General features: G+C 39.3%; 1 protein-coding gene across 2 annotated transcripts; it reads left to right on the top strand.

Annotated features, from left to right (window-relative positions):
- Positions 1 to 809: 809 nt before the first annotated feature.
- esrra (estrogen-related receptor alpha) lies at positions 810 to 25092 on the top strand. Of its 2 annotated transcripts, XM_052103846.1 has the most exons (8): positions 810 to 1221; positions 5653 to 5747; positions 15079 to 15468; positions 15660 to 15776; positions 15914 to 16027; positions 18031 to 18198; positions 19972 to 20241; positions 22236 to 25092. In XM_052103846.1, exons 3-8 carry the CDS (start codon positions 15084 to 15086, stop codon positions 22487 to 22489), a joined length of 1308 nt encoding a protein of 435 aa, XP_051959806.1. In that variant the 5' UTR covers positions 810 to 1221; positions 5653 to 5747; positions 15079 to 15083; the 3' UTR covers positions 22490 to 25092. The 2 variants fall into 2 exon arrangements, with proteins under 2 accessions (XP_051959806.1, XP_051959807.1); XM_052103847.1 differs by lacking the exons at positions 810 to 1221; positions 5653 to 5747 and adding an exon at positions 6274 to 6631.
- The last annotated feature ends 883 nt before the right edge of the window (positions 25093 to 25975 follow it).

Consider the following 25975-nt stretch of genomic DNA (forward strand, 5'->3'; position numbering starts at 1 on the left):
ATGCTGTAAAGAAGACCGTGGCCCAAAACGTCCACTAGCACGTTTACATAGAAAAATATTGTAAAAGGAGCTCAGACGAACACAAACGCGGCTTCAGATGGCCCTTTTGTTCGTGGAAAATATTTAATGGTGTAACTTCCTTTCATAAATGACATAATGTATAAAACTGAAATAGGCTACACCAATATTAGACCACAACTGTTTAACAGCAGCTTAGAGTCAGGCTACCATGCAAACACAGAACTTTCCCTTAACGTTAGCATTTGGTTCCCCTTTGGTTATTTATTTATTTATCACGTTCTAGGAACGTTTTCTATAGGTTCTATTTTTGTAACAATCAGCGAACGTTCTGGGAACAAAAAATTAAACAAAAATAAAAATTCATAGCTGGGTAGGATGGGATTCAATGTTTATAGCGCAACTTTCAAGAACCCCAATAGAAGGCAGAATTACAAACTTCAAGTCACGAATCATGACATTTATTTCGTAAGGGTGATTAAACTGCCTTCAAATGCAATCTGACAGTTAGCATGTTTCCACGTTTCATTTACCCCTCGAGCAGTCCTTAAAATAGCCCAGGTTGTGAGAAACCTAAATAAAAGGCTTCAGCTAATGTATCAAAAGTGTATTAACTCATGAGTCACATACAGTAGGTCAAATTTGCTTTATTGTTTCAAGCGCTGCTGCCGGTGACGGAGAAAGCGTGATTGGCAGCGCGAGTGGACGTAACGGAGAAACAACAGACGCAAGCGGGGAGAGGGAGGAGAAACAACGAGGATATACGTAACCAGGATCTCAGCTGTATTAGCGGAAGGCAGGATTCAGGCTTCCAGTGACAACCGAAACAGCAATGTGGGGAACTAGTCCAGGGAAGAGCGAATCAAACATATGGATTAAACATACACTTTGGCTCAATTGATTGTACTTGTATCCACGGCGCCGCCATTCATTCAAGAAATCGACGAATTCTTGCATTTATTTGATTTCACATATCCTTCTTTTTTCACTCATTAACGTGCGCTAAAGTAGCGCATATTTAAGGTAGCAGTCCACTTCAGCAAATAGGCAGAGCATCTGCTCGTAAATCGGCCTTTATGACCAGATACATTGCTACTATGCATGTGATAATATATATGTAAAAATCGGATTGACTGTTTTGCTGAAGACTTTCTTTGGTTGGCTTCAAGGCATCTCACACCAGCAATGTGCTCTGAAATACTGGTAAGTAGATGCATTCAGCCGGTAACGAGCCACGCAATGGTACTTTATTATTGTATGCGAGTGGAGCGTAGCTCACATTTAAACTGATGGACGGAGCACGTTTCAGTTTAAAGTGCGTGTAACTGATCGCTGGTATTGAGACTGATAATCATAATTCTGATGTCATACAGTCTATCACTGGCGTCACCAATATTTCTGTTCCTTTCGACACTAAAAACTTTACACTATAAATAGGTCAGTGTGTTCGGATAGTTTGCTTGTAAGACTACTATCAACATTAGAACATGTCTTGCTATATTCAATTTAAGCCATAACATTTGTATTTCTTGACTGTAATCATTGCATATAAATGAGAGGTGCTGATGCGTTTTTGACTATGGGGGATAAAAAAGAAAAAGTCCGCAGTAACACTTTGCAGTAGGCTGACCTTGATCGAGGTGTCCCCTACATTGTGTCAGCGAGTAAGGTTTTTACCTCGGACTCTAGTACTCAAGTCATGTCGCATTTGCCAGTACAGCAGCACCTCAGTCTGGAAACAACTGCCGCGACAGATCTGTTTCGCATTCTTATATTCAAGGCATTTTACGTCGTGACTGACGTTATAAAATTGGTACAAGAATGCAATACTTTTCTTTGGGTATTAAAAGTCTAGGAGCTCTCTGAGAATCTGCCTTTAGTGTTCAGTGGTCACGCAGTTCAACCTAATCAAAAGTTGTTATTTATATTAAATTGGAAGTAAAAGCATTGTAATCAATTATTCGAAAGTGTCAGATGCTTAGCCAATCAGTGACTCTTTGTGCAGTTTTTACTTGGAAAAGTAGTGCTATTCTCACAAAAACTGAGGAGGAATTCAATTAGAGTTTTAGAGTTCAAAGAGAGGACAAGACTATGGTCATTTTTCCAAAGCAGCTTTATGGACTGTGTGTCACACATATTGCATTGATATAGACCGGTATTCAAATACTGAGATTAGTTACATGTGAGTCTACTGGGTGGGTAGGTGATATGTGAAAAAATGTGTCTTTTAGTAATTGCTGTGTAGAAACTCTCTTTGAAGTGCTGCATGGTGACCACTTGGCCCCTCTTGGACGGGATGGAGAATCTCTGCTCTTAAGATGTTGTAATCCAGTTTAGCAATTAACCTTTCAATGGTTAAGGCATCGGTGAACAAGGTCACCTTTTCTGGTCTGCTCTGACAGTCTTTGCTCTACAGTTGCATGCTTTCACATTGTTTGTATCCGAAGTTTAAAGGCTAACACACTCTACTTATCTGCGATTTCCCTGCTGAGTATCAGATTTATCCAGTAAACTTTAAAGTAGTAAATCAATTGATCACTGCTACTATGCTTTAATTTGACACATAGCACCAAATGACAATTACAAGAATAGAAGATTAAGAAGTTATGATGCTTATGATATGAAATGTCACACGGCACAATCTTAAGTAGACCTGTCCCTACCTATACTTCTTTGAACAGTGTACTTCAAAAATAAATCAGTAACCTCACTTGACATAAAAAGACAAAAAGCAGTATTTATCTAACCTTAAAGAAGAACTGCAACATTGAAATCTTAATCAATTCACTTTATTAAACTTTTGCAAATTTAAAAATAGAATAAAACAATATTTAGTTAATTAAAAACAATTAATTAATGCCGTTTGTCATGCCAAGTGACTTAGCCTAATTTATTGTAGATGATCTTCAAAGAAATAAGGGTTACTAAAAGATATATTGGGGGGTGCTATAACCTGAGTCTTCTCAGTGGATGTATTTGTGCACATTTTTTAGTCTTTAAGGATTTCTCTGTTAATGGTAAGACAACTTTGCCAACTCAGATTGTCAGATTACAATATAACCTTTTTATTGGTATGTTCTAATGTTTAACCCTCTATAAAGTATAAACATTTCAGATATGCCTGTACAAAAATTCCTGTTGTATTTTATCAAAGTAAAACAAAAAAAAAAGTGCTAGAGACATATCCAGGCTATTGCCTGCCCATATTTCATCTTGCGTTCTATATTATTACGTTACTTTGAACTTAGTAAATGATCCCTCAGTTGTAAACCACATTGTTTTTCATCTATATTTGCTGTCACACAGAAACCTTTTGGAGTTACTGTGCCTGTCCTTCAAACCCCTCCAGTGACTTTGACCTTTGGAATGTGTCAGAGCGCGGAAGGGGGAGGGGGAATGTTGTGTACAGAAATCATATGAGAGTATCCAAGTGTCCGAATGTGTGCAAAGAGTGCATGACAGTGAGCAAGACTAGCAAATAGGTGCTTGGGATGAAGACATGAAATGGTTTATTTCTCGGTCTGCATATTGTGGGAAAAACATGGATATGGTGTAATAGACACAGATTATTATGAGGTTAAAACCAGGCTATACAGTCCTACAAAAGGTTTCTGTGACATTGACCAGGCTCTCAGGTTTTATTTAAACAATGGAGATATAAATCAGTATGCAAGTCCAAATGCTGAAACCATTATTACCATTAATGTTGTCTCGATTCAATCTGGCATTGTGAAATACATTTTGGATACGTGCACAGCTTTTATTGGGCATTTAATTTTGTTTTAGTTTCAAGACATGGTTCAGGATAATGTTGGTTTCTCTTTTATTTATAATTTAGCCATTTGTTAGGAAACTGTGCCTATGCCATTAGACTTGCTGATACAATTAGAAATATCATTTATGGGCCTCAGAGCCAGCCCTAGCAGTTTGGGGACCCCTAGTAGATTTTCAAAATGGGCCCCCTGCCTACAGGTACACCTAACCAAACACACCCAACATCAATAAGTAAGAAAGCTTAAAATTGAGCAAATAAACAAGTCTAAAAAGTAAAATGTATTCAAAAGAATAAATCCTAAAAATACAAATATATCAACTGTAGTTTATTAGCACAGGCATAACTGCTTCAGAATACAAAAATGGAAGAAGATATATTTTTTTTACTAATCAAACACCAATCACATGCACAAATTAATACATATATTTCATAAAATTCCATGACAGTGCAAATTAATAAGAAATAATTTAATTGCCAAATTAACCTCCTGAGACCCGAGTGTGACTGTGTGCATTTTCAATTTTCCTTTTTGATTTGTAACTAGTAGCACCTAATAAACAAGCAAAGAAAAAAAAAGAAAAGAAAAGCTAGAGTAAATATTTTTCCTAAAAATTGATGTCCACATATGTGGACAGCGGGACTAAGTTGTAAATTATTATTTTAAATAATACCATGCTATAGAAAGTCTGATTTTGTTTTCATCAAATAGTTTTTATGTTTCCAGAAGTGTACGTTATTCATGTTTTTGAGATTTTACAGACAATACATGAGAATTTAACATAAATATTTCTGATTCAGCATCGTCCAGTTACTGCCAACCATTTTAATAAAAAATATACAGTTCAAATAAAATTATACATTATAAATTCTGAATCTAAGTACTGATTACCATTTCCCCATGTCTGCCAAATATTTTGAGTGGTCCACACATCATCTGGTGCCTGAAACTCAACTTTTGGTTGGATTTTAGGAGTGAATAAACTTAGCTGCATAGAAAGCTATATGATGCTCCCTTGTTCCTTATTTAGTGAATGACTTAACCTCCAGTGTGCTGCCCCTCTGCACTGGTCTCAGAACAGTTCGAAATGCACCATATTTTCATCCTAACTCCATATAAAGCCTTTTCAACTTTTTGATGAACTCATGTGAAAATGCACATTGAATATATAGAAATGTATTCACTGATGTTAATGAAGAGAACTGTATTGTACAGTGATAACAAAATAAAATTTAACAACATTTATTTTAAAATGAACCGAAATAACCCACAGATTTGTTAATATGGAAAGTAATTCAAAATAACTAACATGTTTTTTCTGGGGAATGTCCCAAAATACACATGTGTGTACATCATGTTTATCATCGCGCTTAAGCTCGAAAAATAAATAATTCTTTTTAAAGAAACAAATCAAACTAAACTAGAGATGCTACTCTTTAGACCCAAACAGGTTTCAATGAAAAAACTTAGAGGTTACTTACCAGAGGCACTTTTGTTGGGTCTGAGCTTGTAGAAGCACTTCACGGATATGGGGAGAAGAATGAAAATGGCAAAAGGGGGACTCAAACTTGGTCACCTGCACTGCAAGTCTTAGTTATATCAGCATGGCAGTTCCTTGACATATAATGGACAAATTCACATTCCTATGTCTCCATGCCTTTTCTTCAACGCTTGCATCAATTTTAAAAGGTTCCATAGGACTATTGGTGTGCATACTGTATATACGGCCAGTGCTATTAGTGTCGCTTAATAAGGCTGGCACTGATAGGCCTTATTTTGGAATACATCTATAATGTGCACTTGAATGTTTATTCAGTCTCTTAAATTGGTTAATGTCTCACTAATTTTCTCTTCTTGGCAGGGTTCCTGATGCCCAGTTTGAACTGACCTGTAGTCTTCTGACACCAAAAGAGAGAGATTTTCAGTGTACGTAAAACCATCTACTCGAGTGAAAAGGTAAGCTAATTGTTGCTAAACTGTTGAGGATTTTAAGTTAGCAGTTATGCATCTTAAGTATAAAGACAAATCAATGTACATGAGCATGGATCAGTCTTTAATTTCATATAATTGGTAACACTTTACAAAAAGATTCTGTTTGTTAACATCAGTAAATGCTTTAGGTATCATGTACTAACAATGAGCAAAATTTTCGCAATATTTATTAATATTGGTTAATTCATAAATTTACCATTTGTTATTGATAGTTCATAATGCATTAACTAATGTTAACATATACAACTTTTAATGTTAAAAATGTATTAGTATATGTTGTAATTAACATTAACCAAGATTAATAAGTGTAATCTCATTGGTAAGTGTTACAATACCGTTTTTGTTATGTTTATAATTGCTATATTTTAAGTTTCTGACTCGGTCTGGCCTTTTCTGTTTATGAGTAGGCTACATCAAGCCTATTAACATAAATGCCTCAAGCACAAGACAAATACACTACTTTCATCAGTGGCTCATTAATTTCTCTTCACTTTTACTGTATTATTGAATAATCTGTCTGCAGTGCAAAGGGTTTTGTCTTTATCAATCAATTCCCTTAATTATTTTAATACATTTTGTAAAAATGAGCTTGTTTGTGTGGCTGCCCAAGAGTAACTCTCCTCCCTCCTGAAGGCAGCCAATGACTCGCGTTTGTTGGGGGGAAAAGTGAAGTTCAAAGATGCGCAACAGCAGCACTGCTCACTAAACCTGCCTATTTAGCCATGTTTATGGAAGAACAAATCTGTTTTAAAAAGCCAGGACTTCAATAAATATCTATTTTGGAGGGGGTACATTACATCGGTAAAGAGGTGTGGAGGATGTGGGATAAATCTTAGCTGTATATAAAGGTAAGTTAGCGAAAGCTAAGCTCATTTTGGCAAAGCTAGCTTGGCTGGTTCTAAAGAGTGGCAAATAATTGGACATCAAACGCTTCTGAAATGTAGCTGTGACAAACTGCGAATACATTTAAGCTGTAAAAGCTATATATAGACGTCTAGAAAGCCGTTTGACACTGCCTATAAAGGTGCAAAGTAGCGGACAAAATATCACCGATTTCACGTTTTAAATTTCAAACGATTGCACAGTTTAAAATCCTTTGGCACTGTGTGATGATGATGATCCGAACCGGAAGTGGCACGTCGGTGAGGGTCGCGTGAACCCCTGCCGCACAGACACACGTGTATGATGACGGTCGTTGGCAGTGCCACGCAATCAGTTAACGCATATTTTTGTGGGTTTCCCTTATTTGCATATGTTTGTACGTGATAGTTCTTTCTTCCGGGTTCTTTCATTTGAAGATGGATTTGGAGATCGCTGTTTGAATTAGTCACACCCCCGCCTGAACCTCACTGGAGTCATATGATCATTACTAGGTTCAGTAGCATTTTTTTTTCTCATTACTCTTTAAACAGCCAAACCTAAGGGATGAGAATTAATTAAAGGTTAATTCCAGAACTATTCCTGTGGTTTTACTTCAATTAATAAACAAAGTTTTCTCCTTTGTCCCATATTTGTCATTTAAACTTTCTGTTCTAGTAGAGGGTGCATCTGTGTTGGGATGGGGTGTATAGCTTAAGGTCAAAGTTCAGGTGTTATGTAAGTGCTTGAACCAAATGTGCTTTGCAGAAAGTACAATTGACTTGGAGGCATTTCAGCACGGTTGCATTCTGCACACTGGGCAAAGTTGCAATATATCACAAAGGGGAATTGTGTGTGCGTGTGTGTGTGTGTGTGTGTGTGTGTGTGCACGTGCGTGCGTGCGTGCGTGCGTGCTTCGCTATAGTTTTTGGACAAATTTGTACCAGCAAGTAAGCCAAACCTTTATTTGGGGTCATTTTGGAATGTCCTAATTAAAAAAAAATTATAATGAAATAGTTAAATAATAATTTTTAGTATTCTAATAATGCTAAAAGATTAAGGTTTAAGGTATGGGTAAGGGCCAGAGTCCTGCACACTTCTGGTTTTGTAAACCTGCACCTGCAGTACTTAAAAGAACACCTGACCCGTTATCCGACAGCAGCACAAATTGAATTCCATACCCCACCCGTTTAACAATGGCACGCAATCCGAACCGCACCTGCATTAAAATAAATCTACTAGGGCCTTCATCGGGTAGACTAAAATTGTTTATTTGCTCACATCACTCAAGCAATCAAACTAACACTAGGCACTCTGAGTTGGAGCATTTAGGAAAAATAGACACGTTGCATAACATTATAGTGACAATTAACTGAAAAAAGATGAGAAGGATTAACATTATTTGACATTTAGAAAAATAGCCTTGGCTATTTGACTCACAGTCAATATACAATATATATATACAATATATATTTTTTTCCATCCGTTACATAAAAAATTTGTGGTTCACCCGTCGGGTACCTGCTGGTACCCGCCCATGTGCAGGTCTCCGGATAGACCACAAAGTCTTTCTAGCAAGTCAGTCCACTGGTGGCCATCTTTGGAACGCTCTGGGACAGCGATTGTTTTGTAAACAAGAGGCATACAAGAGCAGCTCTACATGAATGGGGAAAGACAGAGATCTCTAAAATGGTTGGTCAAGATTACGATCAAATAACATATTTCAAATCAGCAGTAAAATATGAAAACATTGGAATCATAAATTGCTCTTCTTTACCTCGTATTATTCTAAAAAAAAAGCTAATGCACATGTGCGTTCTCGAGTTGATTGAGCAGTAAAATATGCCTGTATCTAAAAGGTGATTGTCTCTTTTACGTTTATGGTGGGACTTCCTTTCTACATCTGTTGACTGCTGGGCATTCCAATTTCTCCCATTCATTTTAATAGAAGTGGTCTGTCTTTGCTTAATAATATATGGTTAGGGTTAGTTTATAGTAATTATAGATTGCTTTATATAAAAACAATAGAAGTCCATGTTATGTCCCCATTTAGATACTGTGTGGGTTGAGGACAGATGAAGGTGAATGGAGACAATTCATGGCCACAATACAAGACAGGGTATGTACAGTAGACTTGTTGTATGACTAGCAGCCCAAAATTTGTTCAAATCCACAACCAAGAGGAGCTGCTATTGTGGCTGGTTGCGTTCCCTACTTGGCAGTCATTCTGCAATTTGGGTAATTTTGTATGTGCTAATGGGGTGGGCTCTTTGCTAAATAATTAAAATGGTAAAATCAGCACATTTCAGAAATGGCATCATATGTAATTTTGTCCCTGAGAGGGGCTCATGAACTGTGGGGGCCATAGTAGGGCATCTCTTTGGTGTATAATTAGAGGATTGGTTCTCCTCACTCCTGGATTAATGACCCTAATCTGGTTTGGGAGGAGGCTGTGGCACTGGGATTATGGACAGACTTTGAGCAGAATTCAGCCATGCACATGTGCTGTCTGCTCACTAGGAGAGCCCTTTTGATACAGTTTTATACATTTTAATTTATGTAACAAGTTGCCTTGTAGCTGATTCTTCAAGAATCTAGTGTCTTGATCTTGAGTTTTGGTGGATTTGCACAGCAATATTTAAAGTTAATTTATATTTATTATAATTATTTTTTTTTTACATGCATAACATGCTTTCTGTTTTCTTTGTACAGTAAGCATAATATTTAGTAAACGATTAGGGACGTGTAACGTTGAAAGGTCATTGTTACCGTCTGGTTTATGTACATGTTAAGTCATTTCTTTCACTTCACACCTGCTGTGTCTACTCTGACAACCATCCTGTTCTCTTTGAATGCCAGGTTTGACAGACAGTATGTGTGTCCCGCTGTTCCTGAACTGTAACTGCTAGGCATGCAATGATACCAATTCTTGTATCAGCTTCAATACTGTGTTCATGTACTCGTACTTGTTAAAATGCAGCCTATGTATATATATTAATATTACTATGCAGTGAATCACCTGCTGCAGAACAAAATCTGAGACATATCAAGATTAAAGGCATCTATATGCATTACCTGTGTAGAGCTGCTGTGTGTGAGCAGATAACTTCATGAGCGAGTGTATTTTCCTAGAATGTTTGGAAGTTTGATTAATTGTAGTGAATTGGTTAATTTTAGTTTTATAAAAAAAAAAAAAAAATGCAACTGGCAACTCTACTTGCAAGTGAAAATGCATAGGGTACTTACACTTCAGTGCCTCTGCTGCACTCAATTGCTGTCTGTTCGCTCATGCACGACAACCAAATGAAAGGGAGTGCAATCATTTTGATTAAAACAAACTGTATAGATCATGTATGTAACACTGAACTGATGCTATAACGAGTTAAACCCAGTGAAAATAGCATGAGCTCTTATTGTTATGCATGAAACTGATGTTAAAAAGGAGTTTCTTTTTGCACTACTGAGTACTGGTCGGCGCTGCACTGTCTATTGTCCTGTTCATTGTCAGAAATTTGTTGTACTGTCCTGTACTTTTTGCACATGTTTGCACGTGCACTTTATATAGGTATATATAGGTTTTTTATATAGGTATTTTATTTCGTTGTGTTGTCTCATGTGGTCCTGTGTTGGTCCTTTGTTGTTTTTATGTAGCACCACGGTTCTGGAGGAACGTTGTCTCGTTTTGCTGTGTACTGTACTAACTGTATATGGTTGAAACGACAATAAAAACCACTTGACTTGACTTCTGTATTTACTAAACTAATTAGGCCACCTGGTCTATCTCTTATTTAATAGATAGTTTTATGTAAAAAATTATAAAATAAAGCTCTTTTTTATGCCTTGCTGATCAGCTAGTGTCCTCCTTTTGATGGTATTAATAGTGGAGTTGACCATTCGTGTAAATATTACACACACTATCCTCAAATCATCAGTCTCACTGTACTTGAAAACAGCAACAATACTCTGATAACGATAAAAACATAAACTTATTAAAAGCAACATAAGAGACCTCAGTTTAAATGAGATTTGATATAATAAGATTTCTTTCCTTTTGACGTCAAAGTGTAAACAGTCATGTGCACAATGTTTGCGCGCAGCATTTGCGCACATTAGATAAGCCGATAAGAATGGAGAGAAATCAGTAATGGGCAGAAATCTACGTGTGCTGATTGGTTTATATTGTCACGAATGTAAGGCAATGAAGGCAGACGAAGGTTGAGGATCCAAATGCAGCTTACTTTATTACTAACAAAATACAAAGAAAAGCCCTCAATGGGGAAATAAACAAGAACAGAGAACTCGGGCAGGGAACACAGACCAGGCTAACTACAGTCACAAACATTCAACAATAGACCAGGACTGAACCAAAAACCGGGGTATAAATACATGAACAAGGGACAAAGGGGCCAATGAACAAACAGAACTCAAAACAAGATAACAAGATGATAACAGAAGCAAATGGCAAACTAATGAGGACAGGTGAAAACAATGACAGAAAACACGAACGCTAACAAGACTGGAGCTACAAAAGGGACAACAGTCAAAACTATGGAATAACAAAAGGGACAAAAATGGAAAACAAAGGGGCAACGGTAAAACAAGACAAGGTCATACATAACATATATCATAAACTGATTATGACCTTATACATTGTCTCCTTATTAACCTCCTGAGACCTGAGTGTGACTGCTGTGTGCATTACCATTTCCCTTTTTGATTTGTAATTATTAGCACCTAATGCACAAGTAAAAAAATCTAGAGCAAATAGTTTTCCTAAAAATTGATGGCAACATTTGTGGAGTGGGACTCATTTGTAAAATTTTAGATAATAGTTATTATTAATAGTTTTAGATAAAAGGGACAACAGTCAAAACTATGGAATAACAAAAGGGACAAAAATGGAAAACAAAAGGGCAACGGTAAAACAAGACAAGGTCATACATAACATAGCCCCCCTCTAAGTATCAGATCCCAGACGATCCTAAAAGAAAAAAAAACATCAAAAGACAAAAAGGAACCCACAGAAAACAAAATGATGGCACCGGGGGCACAGAGGGCAGGCAGGAAGTCCAAGGGGGCAACGAGGGGCAGACAGGCAGTCCAGGGGGCAACGAGGGGCAGACAGGCAGTCCAGGGGGGCACAGAGGGCAGGCAGGAAGTCCTGGGGGGCAACAAAGGGCAAGGACAGGTTCAGGTGATCTGGGAGCTGGCCACAGGGCAAGGATAGGTTCAGGAGGCCTGGGAGCTGGCCACAGGGCAAGGATAGGTTCAGGAGGTTTGGGAGCTGGCCACCGGGCAAGGATAGGTTTGGGGAACCGGGGAGGAGGCCACTGGACAGGAACAGGGTTAGGGGGCCTGGGAAGAGGCCACAGGACAGGGGCCGGGTCAGGAGGCCTGGGAGGAGGCCACAGGACAGGGGCCGGGTCAGGAGGCCTGGGAGGAGGCCACAGGACAGGGGTCGGGTCAGGAGGAGGCCACAGGACAGGGGTTGGGTCAGGAGGCCTGGGAGGAGGCCACAGGACAGGAACAGGTTCAGGGGCCCTGGGAGGAGGCCACGGGACAAGGACTGGGTTAGGGGGCCCGGGAGGAGGCCACAGGTCAGGAACAGGGTCAGGGGCGGGGTCAGGGGGCCTGGGAGGAGGCCCTAGAGGCAGTGACCTGGAAGGCTCGGGAGGCGGAGCCGAGGGAGGTGGCGCCATAGGAGGCTTTAGAGTCTCTGGGAGCAGAGCCGTAGGAGGCTCGAGAGGCGGAGCCATAGGAGGTTCGAGAGGCGGAGCCGTAGGAGGCTCGAGAGGCGGAGCCGTAGGAGGCTCGAGAGGCGGAGCCGTAGGAGGCTCGAGAGGCGGAGCCGTAGGAGGCTCTGGAGTCTCTGGGAGCAGAGCCGTAGGAGGCTCGGGAGGCGGAGCTCTGGGAGGCTCGAGAGGAGCCCTGGAAGACTCTGACTCTTGGACGGGCACGACCACTGGCGCTGGCATTTGGACGGTCATGGCTACTGGTGCTGGCTCAGGGACGGTCGAGGCTACAGGCGCTGGCTCAGGGACGGTCGAGGCTACAGGCGCTGGCTCACTGACCTCTGAGGCGACAGGCTCTGGCTGGGTGGCCGTGGTATGCGCTGGCTTGGGTTCGCTGACCGTGGCTGACGAGGGCTCTGGCTCGCAGACCGGGGCAGGCGAGGGCTCTGGCTCGCAGACCGGGGCAGGCGAGGGCCCTGGCTCGCAGACCGGGGCAGGCGAGGGCCCTGGCTCGCAGACCGGGGCAGGCGAGGGCCGGAAGGCGGAAGCCCGTCTTCCCTCCCTCCTCCGGACAGACGAAGAGGGCCGCGCTGGCTCACTGACCTCTGAGGCGACAGGCATTGGTTCACTGACATCTGGGATGACGACAGGCACTGGTTCACTGACATCGGAGGCTACAGGCACTGGTTCACTGACATCGGAGGCTACAGGCTCGCTCACCGTGACATGCGTGGGCTCTGGCTCGCTCACAGTGATGTGTGGGTACTGGTTCGCTCACCGTGATCGGCGTGAGCCGGGTGGCGAAAGCCTGTCTTCTCCCCCTCCTCCGGGCAGACGAAGTGGACCGTACTGGCTCGCTGGCCGTGGCAGGCATGAAGGGACGAACCACGGGCGAATGGAGTACCAACACCGTGGGAGGGGTGGCAGGGCTCTCCTCGATGACATCCACAGTGTATGGTGAAGCGCAGACCAGCAGAGTCTCCTCAATGAAGTCTTGGAGCGTCCAGCCATGCGTCGTCGATGGCAACCGTTCCTGGAGCGCACAACTCAGGTTGGCCCGAAAAAACACTACCAGGTCGGAGTCTGGGAAGTCAGTGGCATCCGCAATTGCGAGGAAATCGCGGGTGTAGTCCTCCACCGGACGGTTTCCCTGCATGAGGCTAAGCAGTTTGCTGCTTGCTCGTAACACCGCTGGATCCATGTTTATGGTCTATTGTTCTGTCACGAATGTAAGGCAATGAAGGCAGACGAAGGTTGAGGATCCAAATGCAGCTTACTTTATTACTAACAAAATACAAAGAAAAGCCCTCAATGGGGAAATAAACAAGAACAGAGAACTCAGGCAGGGAACACAGACCAGGCTAACTACATTCACAAACATTCAACAATAGACCAGGACTGAACCAAAAACCGGGGTATAAATACATGAACAAGGGACAAAGGGGCCAATGAACAAACAGAACTCAAAACAAGATAACAAGATGATAACAGAAGCAAATGGCAAACTAATGAGGACAGGTGAAAACAATGACAGAAAACACGAACGCTAACAAGACTGTGGAGCTACAAAAGGGACAACAGTCAAAACTATGGAATAACAAAAGGGACAAAAATGGAAAACAAAGGGGCAACGGTAAAACAAGACAAGGTCATACATAACATATATCATAAACTGATTATGACCTTATACATTGTCTCCTTATTAACCTCCTGAGACCTGAGTGTAACTGCTGTGTGCATTACCATTTCCCTTTTTGATTTGTAATTATTAGCACCTAATGCACAAGTAAAAAATCTAGAGCAAATAGTTTTCCTAAAAATTGATGGCAACATTTGTGGAGTGGGACTCATTTGTAAAATTTTAGATAATAGTTATAGTAGCAATAGTAAAATTAAGCTAAAGTAAGTCTGATTATCTTTTTTTATCAAATTGTTTATGTTTCCAGGACTGAAATAAAATTATACATTCTAATGTGAATCAATATATTGATTACCATAACCCCATGTCTGACAAACATGTTGAGTGATCCAAACAGCATCTGCAGCCTGAAACTGAATTTTTGAAAGGTTGTTTGGACTGAATGGACTACATATTAAAATACTTAACCTCCAGTGTGCCTGTCTGCACTGGTCTCAGAACAATTTTAAATGCACCTTATTTTTATCCTAACTCCATAAAAGCCTATGAAAACTAAATATTTCAGCATTTGGATTTACCCATTGATTCTCAATATGGTAATGCCCAGTAAATTAAATTTGCTTAAGTACACATTAGTGTACATTGCGTTTAGCAGCATAGCCTTTCGTGATAAATCACTAAAATTGTCAAATTTGCATATTGGATGAAACTAGAAACAAATCATTTGACTCCAACAGGTTTCAATTCAAAAACCTACTTCGATTTCTTACCAGGTGTAGTTTTATTGGCGATGTTGTTTTTTTCACATGACTGAGATCAGTGGGTTTATATGAATTTAAATTATGTGTTGCGTATAGCGAAGCCCAAAATACAACTTCCACGCATTTGTGCATGGGATCCCATGAGGTTAAAATGGTATTGGTACATCCCTAGTAAATGCTTATGTTTGATCCTGTCACTTAAACATCCTGTTTTAGTCTTTATGACCTTCAAGTGATGATGAAGCTAAAAAAGCAAAGGTCCCTCTTCTTCCTGTTGTCTCACATTTTTCTCCACTTTTTCACAGGGATCATGTCTTCCAGAGAGCGACGTTCCGACCTGTACATAAAGGCTGAACCCAGCAGTCCCGAGGGAGGAGGAGGTGTTGGTGGGAGGACCAGCCCGGGAGGGGCCTCCTCAGACTCCTCACAAAGTGGAGGAGGCGGATCCAGAGGAGAAGGCACTGGACGCTACTCCCCGCCACTGTACACACCCGCACTACGATGCCATTTTAAGGAGGAGGGTGCAGATGGAGTCGAGGAGGGCTCTACAGGTAGCGGGGGTGGTCGCTGCAAGTATGCCCTAACTACACTTCCCAAAAGGCTATGCCTGGTGTGTGGAGATGTGGCTTCCGGGTACCACTATGGAGTGGCTTCCTGTGAAGCCTGTAAGGCTTTCTTCAAAAGAACCATACAGGGTAAGCATGTCATACTGTGTAACAGATTCACTTGTCATTGAGTCAAAGCAGCCATTTGTATCTTTGGTGCCATTTACAGATTGTATAAAGATCTGACTAGGATTGGCCAAAACACATCTTAATAGCAGGTGAACATATGTTATTTGAGTCCATGAAAGCTTGTCTAACATCATTACCTTCATCCACTCTAGGCAATATTGAGTACAGCTGTCCAGCCTCCAATGAATGCGAAATCACCAAGCGCCGCAGGAAAGCTTGTCAGGCATGCCGCTTCACCAAGTGCCTCAAAGTAGGCATGCTCAAAGAAGGTGAGGTGGCCAACACGAACAATCCTCTCTCTGTCTTACAATACCTAAGTACCTCTACAATGTACAGTGATATCCAAAGGCAATGCCAATGAATGCCCTAATCCTCTTTCTCTCTTTATTGTGTGTGTTTGTCATAGGAGTTCGTCTGGACCGGGTCAGAGGCGGCCGGCAGAAATACAAGAGACGTCCAGAGGTGGAGAATGCCACGTACCAGAGTGCACCAGTACCATTAAGGAAGGAGGGAGAGAAAGGTAATTAAATGTAATGTTTTAAAATGATTTCATAACTAGTGATGTGCATTTTGGATATTTTGACTACACGAGTGCTCGAAAGATAAATCTACTCAGGCAGGTGGAGCAAGTTCTGTTTGTGCTAAAAAAATGTTTTAGGTTGGTCTTTATAGAGATGCATATGACAGATGTCCTTGGCCTTTGCATCTTGCTGTTTTTTTCAGCATCTCAGTACATGAGTGCTGTGTTTTTAAAAGGGATTGAAAATGAAATGTTTTTCATTTTTGTTCATTCTGAGCAGAAACTGTATTCTTTCATTCTGGCATTCCGCAGCCTCCTTTCCAAATGGTAACCGGATAAAATGAAATAAAAGAACAGATAATAACAATAGCCTATTATTTTTGGGGATATATTAATATTCAGAATACATTTGTTGAAAATACATTATATTACATAGGCTACTGTATAGCCTATGTACCTTTAATGCAATTATATATAATTACTACATATACATACATGCATGATTAATCAAATGCAAGGAAAAATATTCTCAGATTTCTCAGTTGTTTCCTAGTCTTCACTGAATTATTGTTAAATATAATGCATTGATACAGATTTGATGAAGCAGATCTGTACTTAAAACAATGAATTAAAATAAAATAAAATAATTAAACAGTTATTAAATAATTAAGAAAAATAATTTGTCCCACATAAGATGGTGTTTTGTCCAAACGGCCCATGCAGTGTGTGCGTGTATGCAGGTGAGAGAGATTTAGACTATTCATTGATTTTAGATGGCCGAATGTATTTTAAATATTTTTTGGCATATATTTAATATTAAGAATACATTTATTGAAAAGACGTTATTTTATATAGGCTACTGTATACTATGCTTGCTATGTTGATAATTCCCCCACAAGGGGAAAAATATCATATTTTTGCTTATATTGGGTGAGACAACTCACTAATTTTGAGCATGTTTTTCCAGACCAGGTCCCTTTTTTATCTTTAGAGATCTGGCAATATTGCAGCTGGTGCATTACCCACCCATAGCACAAAGTATTGTCATTTTAAAAAGAATTTTATTAACTGTTCTTTTATTTCATTGTACCAGTTACCAATAGGAAAGGAGGCTGCAGAACGCTTGAACCGGAACTAAAAAATACAGTTTCTGCTCAGAACGAACCAAAGTGAAATACATGTTGTATTTAGTCCCTAGTTGCCAGCATTTAAAAATTATGTATTTACTCCAGAACAATTGAAAGGGACTGCGTTTCCATGTCCAGTTACGTTCTGTGAAAGATTTTGTCTGTGTTTGGTGTCCGTTTTTTGTTGCTTGAACTGTTTTCAGTCCCTGGTTTTTAAGATGGCATATCAAGTGAAAAAAAGTTTACAATAGCTTTTAAAAAAGCATCTCAAAATTTTGCAATTATGGTTTTCATGATCGATCATCACTATGACATTTGTTGTACTCGGGTACTCATGCTCATTCCTTTTGTTTATTTATTTTAATATATTTGTATTTTTCTATCCATTCAATTTGAAATGCCCAATTTCCACTACTTAGTAGGTCCTCATGGTGGGGGGGTTACGCCTCTCAATCCAGGTGGCGGAGAACACGTCTCAGTTGCCTCCGCTTCTGAGACAGTCAGTCCGTGCATCTTATCACGTGGTTCGTTGTGCATGACATCGCGGAGACTTCCAGCATTTGGAGGCTCATGCTACTCTCCATGATTCACGCACAACTTACCACATGCCCCATTGAGAGCGAGAACCATTAATCACGACCATAAGGAGGTTATACCATGTCTACCCTCCCTAGCAACCGGGCCAATTTGGTTGCTTAGGAGACCTGACTGGAGTCACTCAGCACACCCTGGATCCGACTCCAGGGGTGGTAGTCAGCGTCAATACTCCCTGAGCTACACAGGCCCCACTCATGCTCATTCCTTATCGTCATAATATAATTGTTTCCTAATTACAATGACCGTTCAACAGAATAAAGTTAATACTGTGTCTCTCAGGTTCATCCAGCATTATTGTGTCTCATCTGTTGGTGGCGGAGCCAGAAAAGCTGTTTGCTATGCCAGACCCCCTACAGCCTGACACGGCCCAGCGCACGCTCACCACTCTCTGTGACCTGGCTGACCGGGAACTAGTTGTCATCATCGGCTGGGCCAAGCACATTCCTGGTAAGTGAGAACAAAATGAGGAACAGCAAGAGGGTTGGCAAGGAGACCGTGCCAAGGAGGCTATTCTTGTTTCGATCTACGAGTTACTCGCTGTCCTGTTACTGATGTTAAGCAACGGTGAAGCTACCATTTGGTTATGCCTGTCAGTCACAGTTGCTTTTAAGGGCCAATAGAACTAAGTAGTCTAATGATTTCTACTGGTTTTGCTTCAGGACTCATATTGTACATTGGACAGTGGCGACCCAACACAAGACCAAACCCATAACCCTTATTTAATGTAATCTGAGTATTAATGCAACATGCTGACATCTACATAATTTAGTGAGCTTCTACCAAGTGACAGGTGAATTTGCACAATCTGACATTCAAAATAAAAGAAATGGGAAATGTTTTCTTCTCCATTTTAGAAGTTAAAAAGCCTAATAATTTTGCAATGCTTAATGCACGATTATGGTTAGTAACATTGTATTACATTTTTAGCATTGTTTTTTCCCTACTGTGTGTAACCCTATCAGAACAGACCTCTGACCCATCGGTTTAGAACAATTGGTTTAATAGTACTAATGTTAAAAATCCTCTCTTCTTTTGTTATTAAATTTGTTCATCAAATAGTAATTTGTGTATTTGTTATACTGCCACTTTTTACTAGAAAATGTGTTGCTTCCTGGTTTTGTTACCTCCTTTACTTGTCACCTTTTCACCAGTAAAAACAGGATGGAATTGGGAGGGATAACAGATCGGATGTGCTGATAACAGGCTAACATTTCCATTGGCTGTGAAAAGGGCAGCTTTCAAAACACCGTTAGAGCTTGTTGGACATTCATATTTGATGGTACTCACTTTTCTGTACTTCCTGAAAGTGCAGAAAAGTGCTAATCAATCACACCTGTCTGAAGAGAACCGATCCCTAAAGAAAACATTATATTTGAAGGGAGAGGGTGAGTCTGAGTTTGAGTCAGAATGTGGAAGTCTTTTCTCCTAATTGCTGTCCAAGTCCACAACGAGTATTGTCCAGGGCATTGCCTTGGAAGGCACAATATCAACTGCTTTTGTCAGTCTCAGGCTATTTTCAAGAGCTCCAATTTTAGAGCACAATTGTGAGTGGCTGTTGTGTCTGGGTAGTAATCATCAACTCTTATCCTGTTCTTTGCACGTCGCTTACTGCATGTGTCCACTGGCAAGGAGATGAGTGGGTGTCTTCAATTCACTCTCTCTTGTGCAGGGGATACTAGGATTGTTAGCAGAGGGGGCAAGTGGTCAGAGCGAAAAGGCAGCAATGTCTTTAATACGCGTTTCAAAATCTGACGAAAGAGCTGTATTTTCTGGTATATTAAGTGCTTAAACCGTATTGTTACATAATATTTAGTCTGCACAGTTTCATATATACTTTGGTTTACAACTGTAATCACGCACATATATGCACTGCAAATAATTTTCTTTATCATTTTGCGGTCTTATTTTCCAGTAGAAAATATCTGACCAGACCTTTCGCATATATGTCGCAATAAATTATTATTTGTTTGAAGCATAAAAGTTGTCGTCTTAAGTAAATGTGTATTGTTAAAAGGAGAATCTTGATATATTTTTACTGATTACATTTTTTTTTCAGTGTGATGACTTTGTGTATTAAAAGCAGTCATAGACCATTCTGAAGATAACCTCACATTTTACACAAATTTTAAAGACCTCAGTGTTATTGAGTGGATTTCTTATGTGCCAGTGGACATACTGTATACCGTTAACCACTGTCTTTCTTTTTCATCCCCCATCCAGGCTTCCTCTCCCTGTCCCTGGCAGACCAGATGTCTGTGCTGCAGTCGGTGTGGCTGGAGGTGCTGGTGTTGGGGGTGGCTTACCGTTCTCTTGGTTGTGAGGATGAGGTGGTGTTTGCAGAGGACTTTGTGCTGGATGAGGAGATGTCTCGTGTGGCTGGCCTGACTGAACTCAATGCCGCCATCAGCCAGCTTGCGCGGCGCTTCAGGGCCCTGCAGTTGGACCGTGAGGAGTTCGTCATGCTGAAGGCCATTGCACTTACCAACTCAGGTGAACATCCTATTGCACTCAATGTTTTCCTATTAATGACTCATTCATTCTGATTCTATTATGGTTACCCTCTGATGTAAAACCAGACTGACCTGAGTCATATTTCACCTAATTAAGACCAGACCCCTTTCTGTTTTGAATTGTAAACTTACCAGTCTTGTCACTGCCCGGTGGTACGAATTTCTCCCCCCAACCGGAAAGACCCAAGGAGCTTTTGATTACTGTAAACTGTAAATACAACCCTCGTCTCTGCTTTACCCACAGAATCTCTTTGTTATGCAAATACCAGGAGTCGCATGTTTTGGATCCTGCTTTTTGTAAAGAACACGCCCGAGATATCTACCTTACGCCTCACATATCTGTGTATACATGCTAAACATGAACCCCCACCAACAGTCTGACCACTTGCTCTCTACACTATGGTAGTACTCTAACACAAAAAAAGAACAATATATTGAAATGTAGATTATTTTAATTTTAATTTATGGCCTATTTGGATTTATTTACAAATGTCACCCTTGTAAGCTAACTTAAACAACCTATGTTTTTCTTCTGAAAAAAATTTGCAATATGCATGATTCATGAATAACATCTAGATTCAAAAATGAATGTTTGAAAAAACATAAGCACTCTGATATAGATATAGAATATAGCTGATATAGAAACCAACAGAAACCCTTTTCACATTTCCGGGTTTGGAACGCAGAAGTAAACTATTTGACACAGCAACTCTTAATTTTGCATTCACATTGCTTTCCAAAAGAAGAAAAATAGAGAGAGATAAATTACGGTAGTCAGTCAGGCATTTAATAACATTTAGTAGTTGAATACTCTTAACACGTGTATTACTTGAAATGTAAAATATAAGTTAAATATAAAGAGAGTGACATGTATAGCTTATTGGGTTTTATTAAGAAATGTTACATCATATGCATCAATAACAACATCTATATTCCAAAATGATAATTAAAAAATAACACACTCGCACAGACCTTACATAAACGGCAATTTGAAAAATAAATAGCCACCATCAGAATAATGCACATACAAACTGTCAATATGAAGGCTAACACATTTACACAAATGGTACATAGGTTTTTTTTTTTTGTCATACTGTAAGTGTCACTATTCACTCCGGTCACTCTTCACTCCGGTCACTCTTCACTCCGGTCACTCTTCACTCCAGTCACTATTCACTATTAAAATGTTTATTTTTGTGTGTACTTTGCATTTATAAATGATTGTACACTCACTGAGCACTTTATTAGGTACACCTGTAAACCTACTTAGCCATGTGATTATGTAATCAGCCAATCATGTGGCAGCAGTGCAATGCATAAAATCATGCGGGTCAGGAGCTTCAGTTAATGTTCACATCAACCATCAGAATGGGGAAAACATTTGATCTTAGTGATCTACCGCGGCATGATTGTTAGTTCCCAGACGGGCTGGTTTGAGTATTTCTGTAACTGCTGTTCTCCTGTGATTTTTAGTCTCTAGAGTTTACTCAGAATTGTACCAAAAACAAAAAAAACATCCAGTGAGCAGCAGTTCTGTGGATGAAAATGCCTTGTTGATGAGAGAGGTTAACAGAGAATGGCCAGACTGGTTCAAAATGACAGAAAGAATACGATAACTCAGATAAACACTAATTGTAGTGAGCAGAATAACATCATTCGAATGCACAACACGTCGAACTTTGAGGCAGATGGGTTATGAAGAAGACGACATCAGGCTCTTTATTAGGACAATAGTATTTCTAATAATATGCTCAGTGAGTTTATGTGTCTACAGCAGCACCCAATGCATGGAGTTGAAACGGCAAGATTTAGAGGATAAAAGCATTGTTACCATGACTGGCAAAAGTGCAAAGGAAAAAAATATTACTAGTCGAATATTTAAAGCCTAACGACTACTTGATTAATCAATTACTCGTGTACATCCCTACTCTACATCCACCTTAATATAGTCTTCTCTCTCTTCTATTCTCTCAGATTCAGTCTACATTGAGGACATGGAAGCTGTGCAGAAATTGAGGGACCTTCTACACCAAGCTCTTCTGGAGCTGGAGGTCCAGCGACGCCCTGATGATCCCCAGCGTGCCGGACGTCTCCTTCTCACTCTGCCCCTCCTCAGGCAGACTGCCGGCCGGGCCCTCACCACCTTCTACAGCATCAAGACCCGCGGTGGGGTGCCAATGCACAAGCTCTTCTTGGAGATGCTTGAGGCCATGATGGACTCACCCTAGAGAAGAGAAGAAACTCCGATAGATGAATGAATGAATGAATGAATGAGAGAGAAAGGATGAAGAAAATGGGCAAAAGATAGCCCAAAATCTGTTTTTGTGGAGAAAAAAAAGGGCTAATAAAGCCAAAAGAGAAATTTTTTTGAATACGAAGAATATGAAGTCACTTTGTGTAATTGTAGCTGTCCTCTAATAAATTGAGATACTCCTTAGGAATGGTCTTTCACAAAAAATTCTCCTCTTCATTAGGTTTTACTATCAAAATATTCAATAGGTACCATTTCACGCAAACTTAAAAGAAAACATTTGGGTCAGTTCAGATAAAGATAATATTTCTATCAGTGTTAGGGGAACCACTGACAATGTGTAATTCATTCTCTCACTTCATGGCCATCCTCTTTCTTCAAGATACAGTAAGTGTTTATAGAATTTAACCATTACTGTAAACTCAGAGAAATTCACGTGCCAAGAGCGCCTACTGAGACTGCAGCAATATGAACTCTTCACGGGATCACAAGAACAGTTGATTCAGTGATATCGCTGTGATATCTCCCATCTTTACTTATTGGCCACTGAAACAATCTGTGAGACATGCGCAAAACAGCGTGTCTGAAACCACAGCACTACAAGTTACAATAATTAATACAGTAAGCTTTCATTTCCACCTCAAAATGTGCATAAAAGGCACTTATGTACAGTTATTAATGTCTTTATTATGCACTCGCCATACTACAAGTGCTATTTAACTTGGTCCCACTACAAAAGCTTTTTTTCTTGGTTTAATATGCAAAACTGATGAACATAAGTGAAGACCTACAGGAGCGATTACACAAACTACTCTTTTAGTTTACTGCTGGTACTACAAGCAAATATACTGCAACATTTAATATTATGGAAAGCAATATTAAAGATTTCATATCATTAATTTGATGTCAGCCATTTAAAAAATGTCTGCACTGAGCTGGCCTGCCATGTCCTGCTTGGAAGCGCAATTTAGTAGTGGTGTAGTCTCATTGCAAAGACAATTTTATTTAAAAAAAAGGACATTGCGTTAGGATTGTAGAGAATGGTTTTCATACTACACCTTCGTTCTTTGTTGATTTGCCAGTTGTTCCAATAGATTATCCATCTTCAGTTTTAGATGTGGATTGTGTGAATGAGAGATTATGGGTACATAAAATGCAAAGTGCATATGCTGAGCTGAACTGAACCGACGATTTTGCATCTAAATCAGGGTAAATGAGGAGTCTTTAGCTCTTGTAGGTCAGCTAGCTCAAGCTACTACTGTACTTTTTGCTGTTTTGCTGTGAGTGTTTTGCATTTGGTTCCAATTTAGAAGACTCTGTGGGACCTCTTCGCATCGATGATGTCCTCAATTCTTCAGATGACAATATGACACTGGCCTGCTAGTGACAGATTGAGCCATCACTGTTGGAGTCACTCAGCTCAAATGCATTCTGGAACATTTCAAGGGACTGAAAGACAATTTCATTTACTCCTCGGTGAGAAGAAAATATTCCGTACTCTAATCCTCCATTTATACCTGGATGCAGCAGGACGACCTCTGTCGGTTCGTTTAAACCAGGAGGTTTTAAGTCTGTGTGATATTCATACTGAAAGCTTCTGCGTCTCAGAGCAACATTTAATTCAAATTGGAAAGCCTCGCTATAAGCGGTCAACCTGAGCCCTCAGTTTGAGACTTTTTTTTTTTTTTTTTTTTGGTTCTTTAAAGATGGTTGTTGTTTTTACTGCTTTGTGTGGTCTGTTCGTTGCTGTTGGTTTGCAGACAGTTATCTGGTATTATATGCAATCATACTCCATTCAGAGTGCTGCAACTCCGCTACCTTTTATTTATTATACACGTTTAAAAAACAGGAGGAAAGCCAGTTGCCTCTTTGGCCTCTTACCACATTAAGTACAGAAATGAAAACCAATGTTCTACAGAGTTGGACCTCTGAGGTGACGCCACATCTTCAGGGTGATTTTTCACTGCATACTGTTAGCAGCAATGATTGTATGTGCACGTCAGCTAATAGCAAATATACGTCAGCATCAGGCCACAGATAAAATCGCATTCTGAACTGAAAAGAACAATCCAAGGTTGATCTCTATTTAAAAATACTTTCAGCTCAAGATTAGGATAAATCTGGGTCTGCAGATTATTACTCAAAAAAAATTTTTAAGGCCTTTAGAATATTTTTTGAATTGGTTAATATCTATTTCTGGCTGAATTTTATTTTTATTTTCCATATATCCACCATGAAGCTTGGCCTCAGGTTTGGTGTTGAAATAAAGCAATCCATTTGGGAGAATCTTATGAAATGTCTGTTTTGTACTGAATTATTTTTAGATTTCCTTTCTCTTTTTGTGATTTACATACTAACTTTGCCAGTAGAAGTTATATTTCTCTCTCTTTGCAAAAATGTTCTTGCAATATTGCAGATTTAATGTACTAAAACAAACACAGTGTTACAGAAGACTGCAAAACATTCTCATTTTTTCTTTCCTTTTTCTTTCTTTCTTTTACAAACATACCACCAAGTCTGTCTGTTAAGAGAACTTTGGCAATCTTCAATATATTCAGTTTAATTTTCAATTCAATTTATACAGCTAAAAGAAAGATATATAGATATATATATATATATATATATATATATATATATATATATATATATATATATATATATATATATATATATATATATTAGCTGCTCTTTTCTTTTTTTAACCTTTTCAGTATGTTTTTCTCTTTTGTACACAGGAGTTAATGTCTCCTCATTGGGTTTTGGGATGTCATGGAATGTGTACATAACCATGGATGAGTGGGTCCATTCAAAGACAGCTGTAAAATATGTCGATGTTTGTGTCAATAATAACTAATATAATAATGATATTACAGTAGTGTTTTGATAAGGCTAAGCGTTATAAAAAGCCATTTTGTCTGTTGAAATTAGAGTGTAACATGATTGAGGGATAAATTAAATTCATGGCTTGGTGTTTGTGTGTCTGTGTGTATTTATGTAAATGAGCAATACCAGAATTTACCAAAATTTTTGTTTTGACGTTTTTATTGATATACTGTAAATCAAACCTCAAAGTAACACTAGTGATAACAGTCAATAGTAATACAAACAGTAAAGAACAAATCATTATTTGTATTCAAAACTGTTGTATTTAAAAGATTAAAATCTATTTTTTACTCAATTTGCGGATGTTTATTAATATTATTGTTCTGGTATTTGTGTTTAAGTCATATGATTGTAAATGTATGTGCTTTTTTTTTTTTTTTTTAAACCTCAGTTGTTCTGCATTAGTAACTTATTTCAACACTTTTTTCATATTGAATCACTGAAGAAAAGGCAAACACTAAACCACCACAGGAACAATAGAGGTATTTTAACATTTTGTCAGTGTCAATGTGTTTTGTAATAAATTGGCACATGTCATCACTTGTCCTTGGATTTCTATGTCGTTTTGTCATCCTGTCTG

This window comes from Xyrauchen texanus, chromosome 34 (assembly GCF_025860055.1).
Source record: "Xyrauchen texanus isolate HMW12.3.18 chromosome 34, RBS_HiC_50CHRs, whole genome shotgun sequence".
Lineage (NCBI taxonomy): Eukaryota > Metazoa > Chordata > Actinopteri > Cypriniformes > Catostomidae > Xyrauchen > Xyrauchen texanus.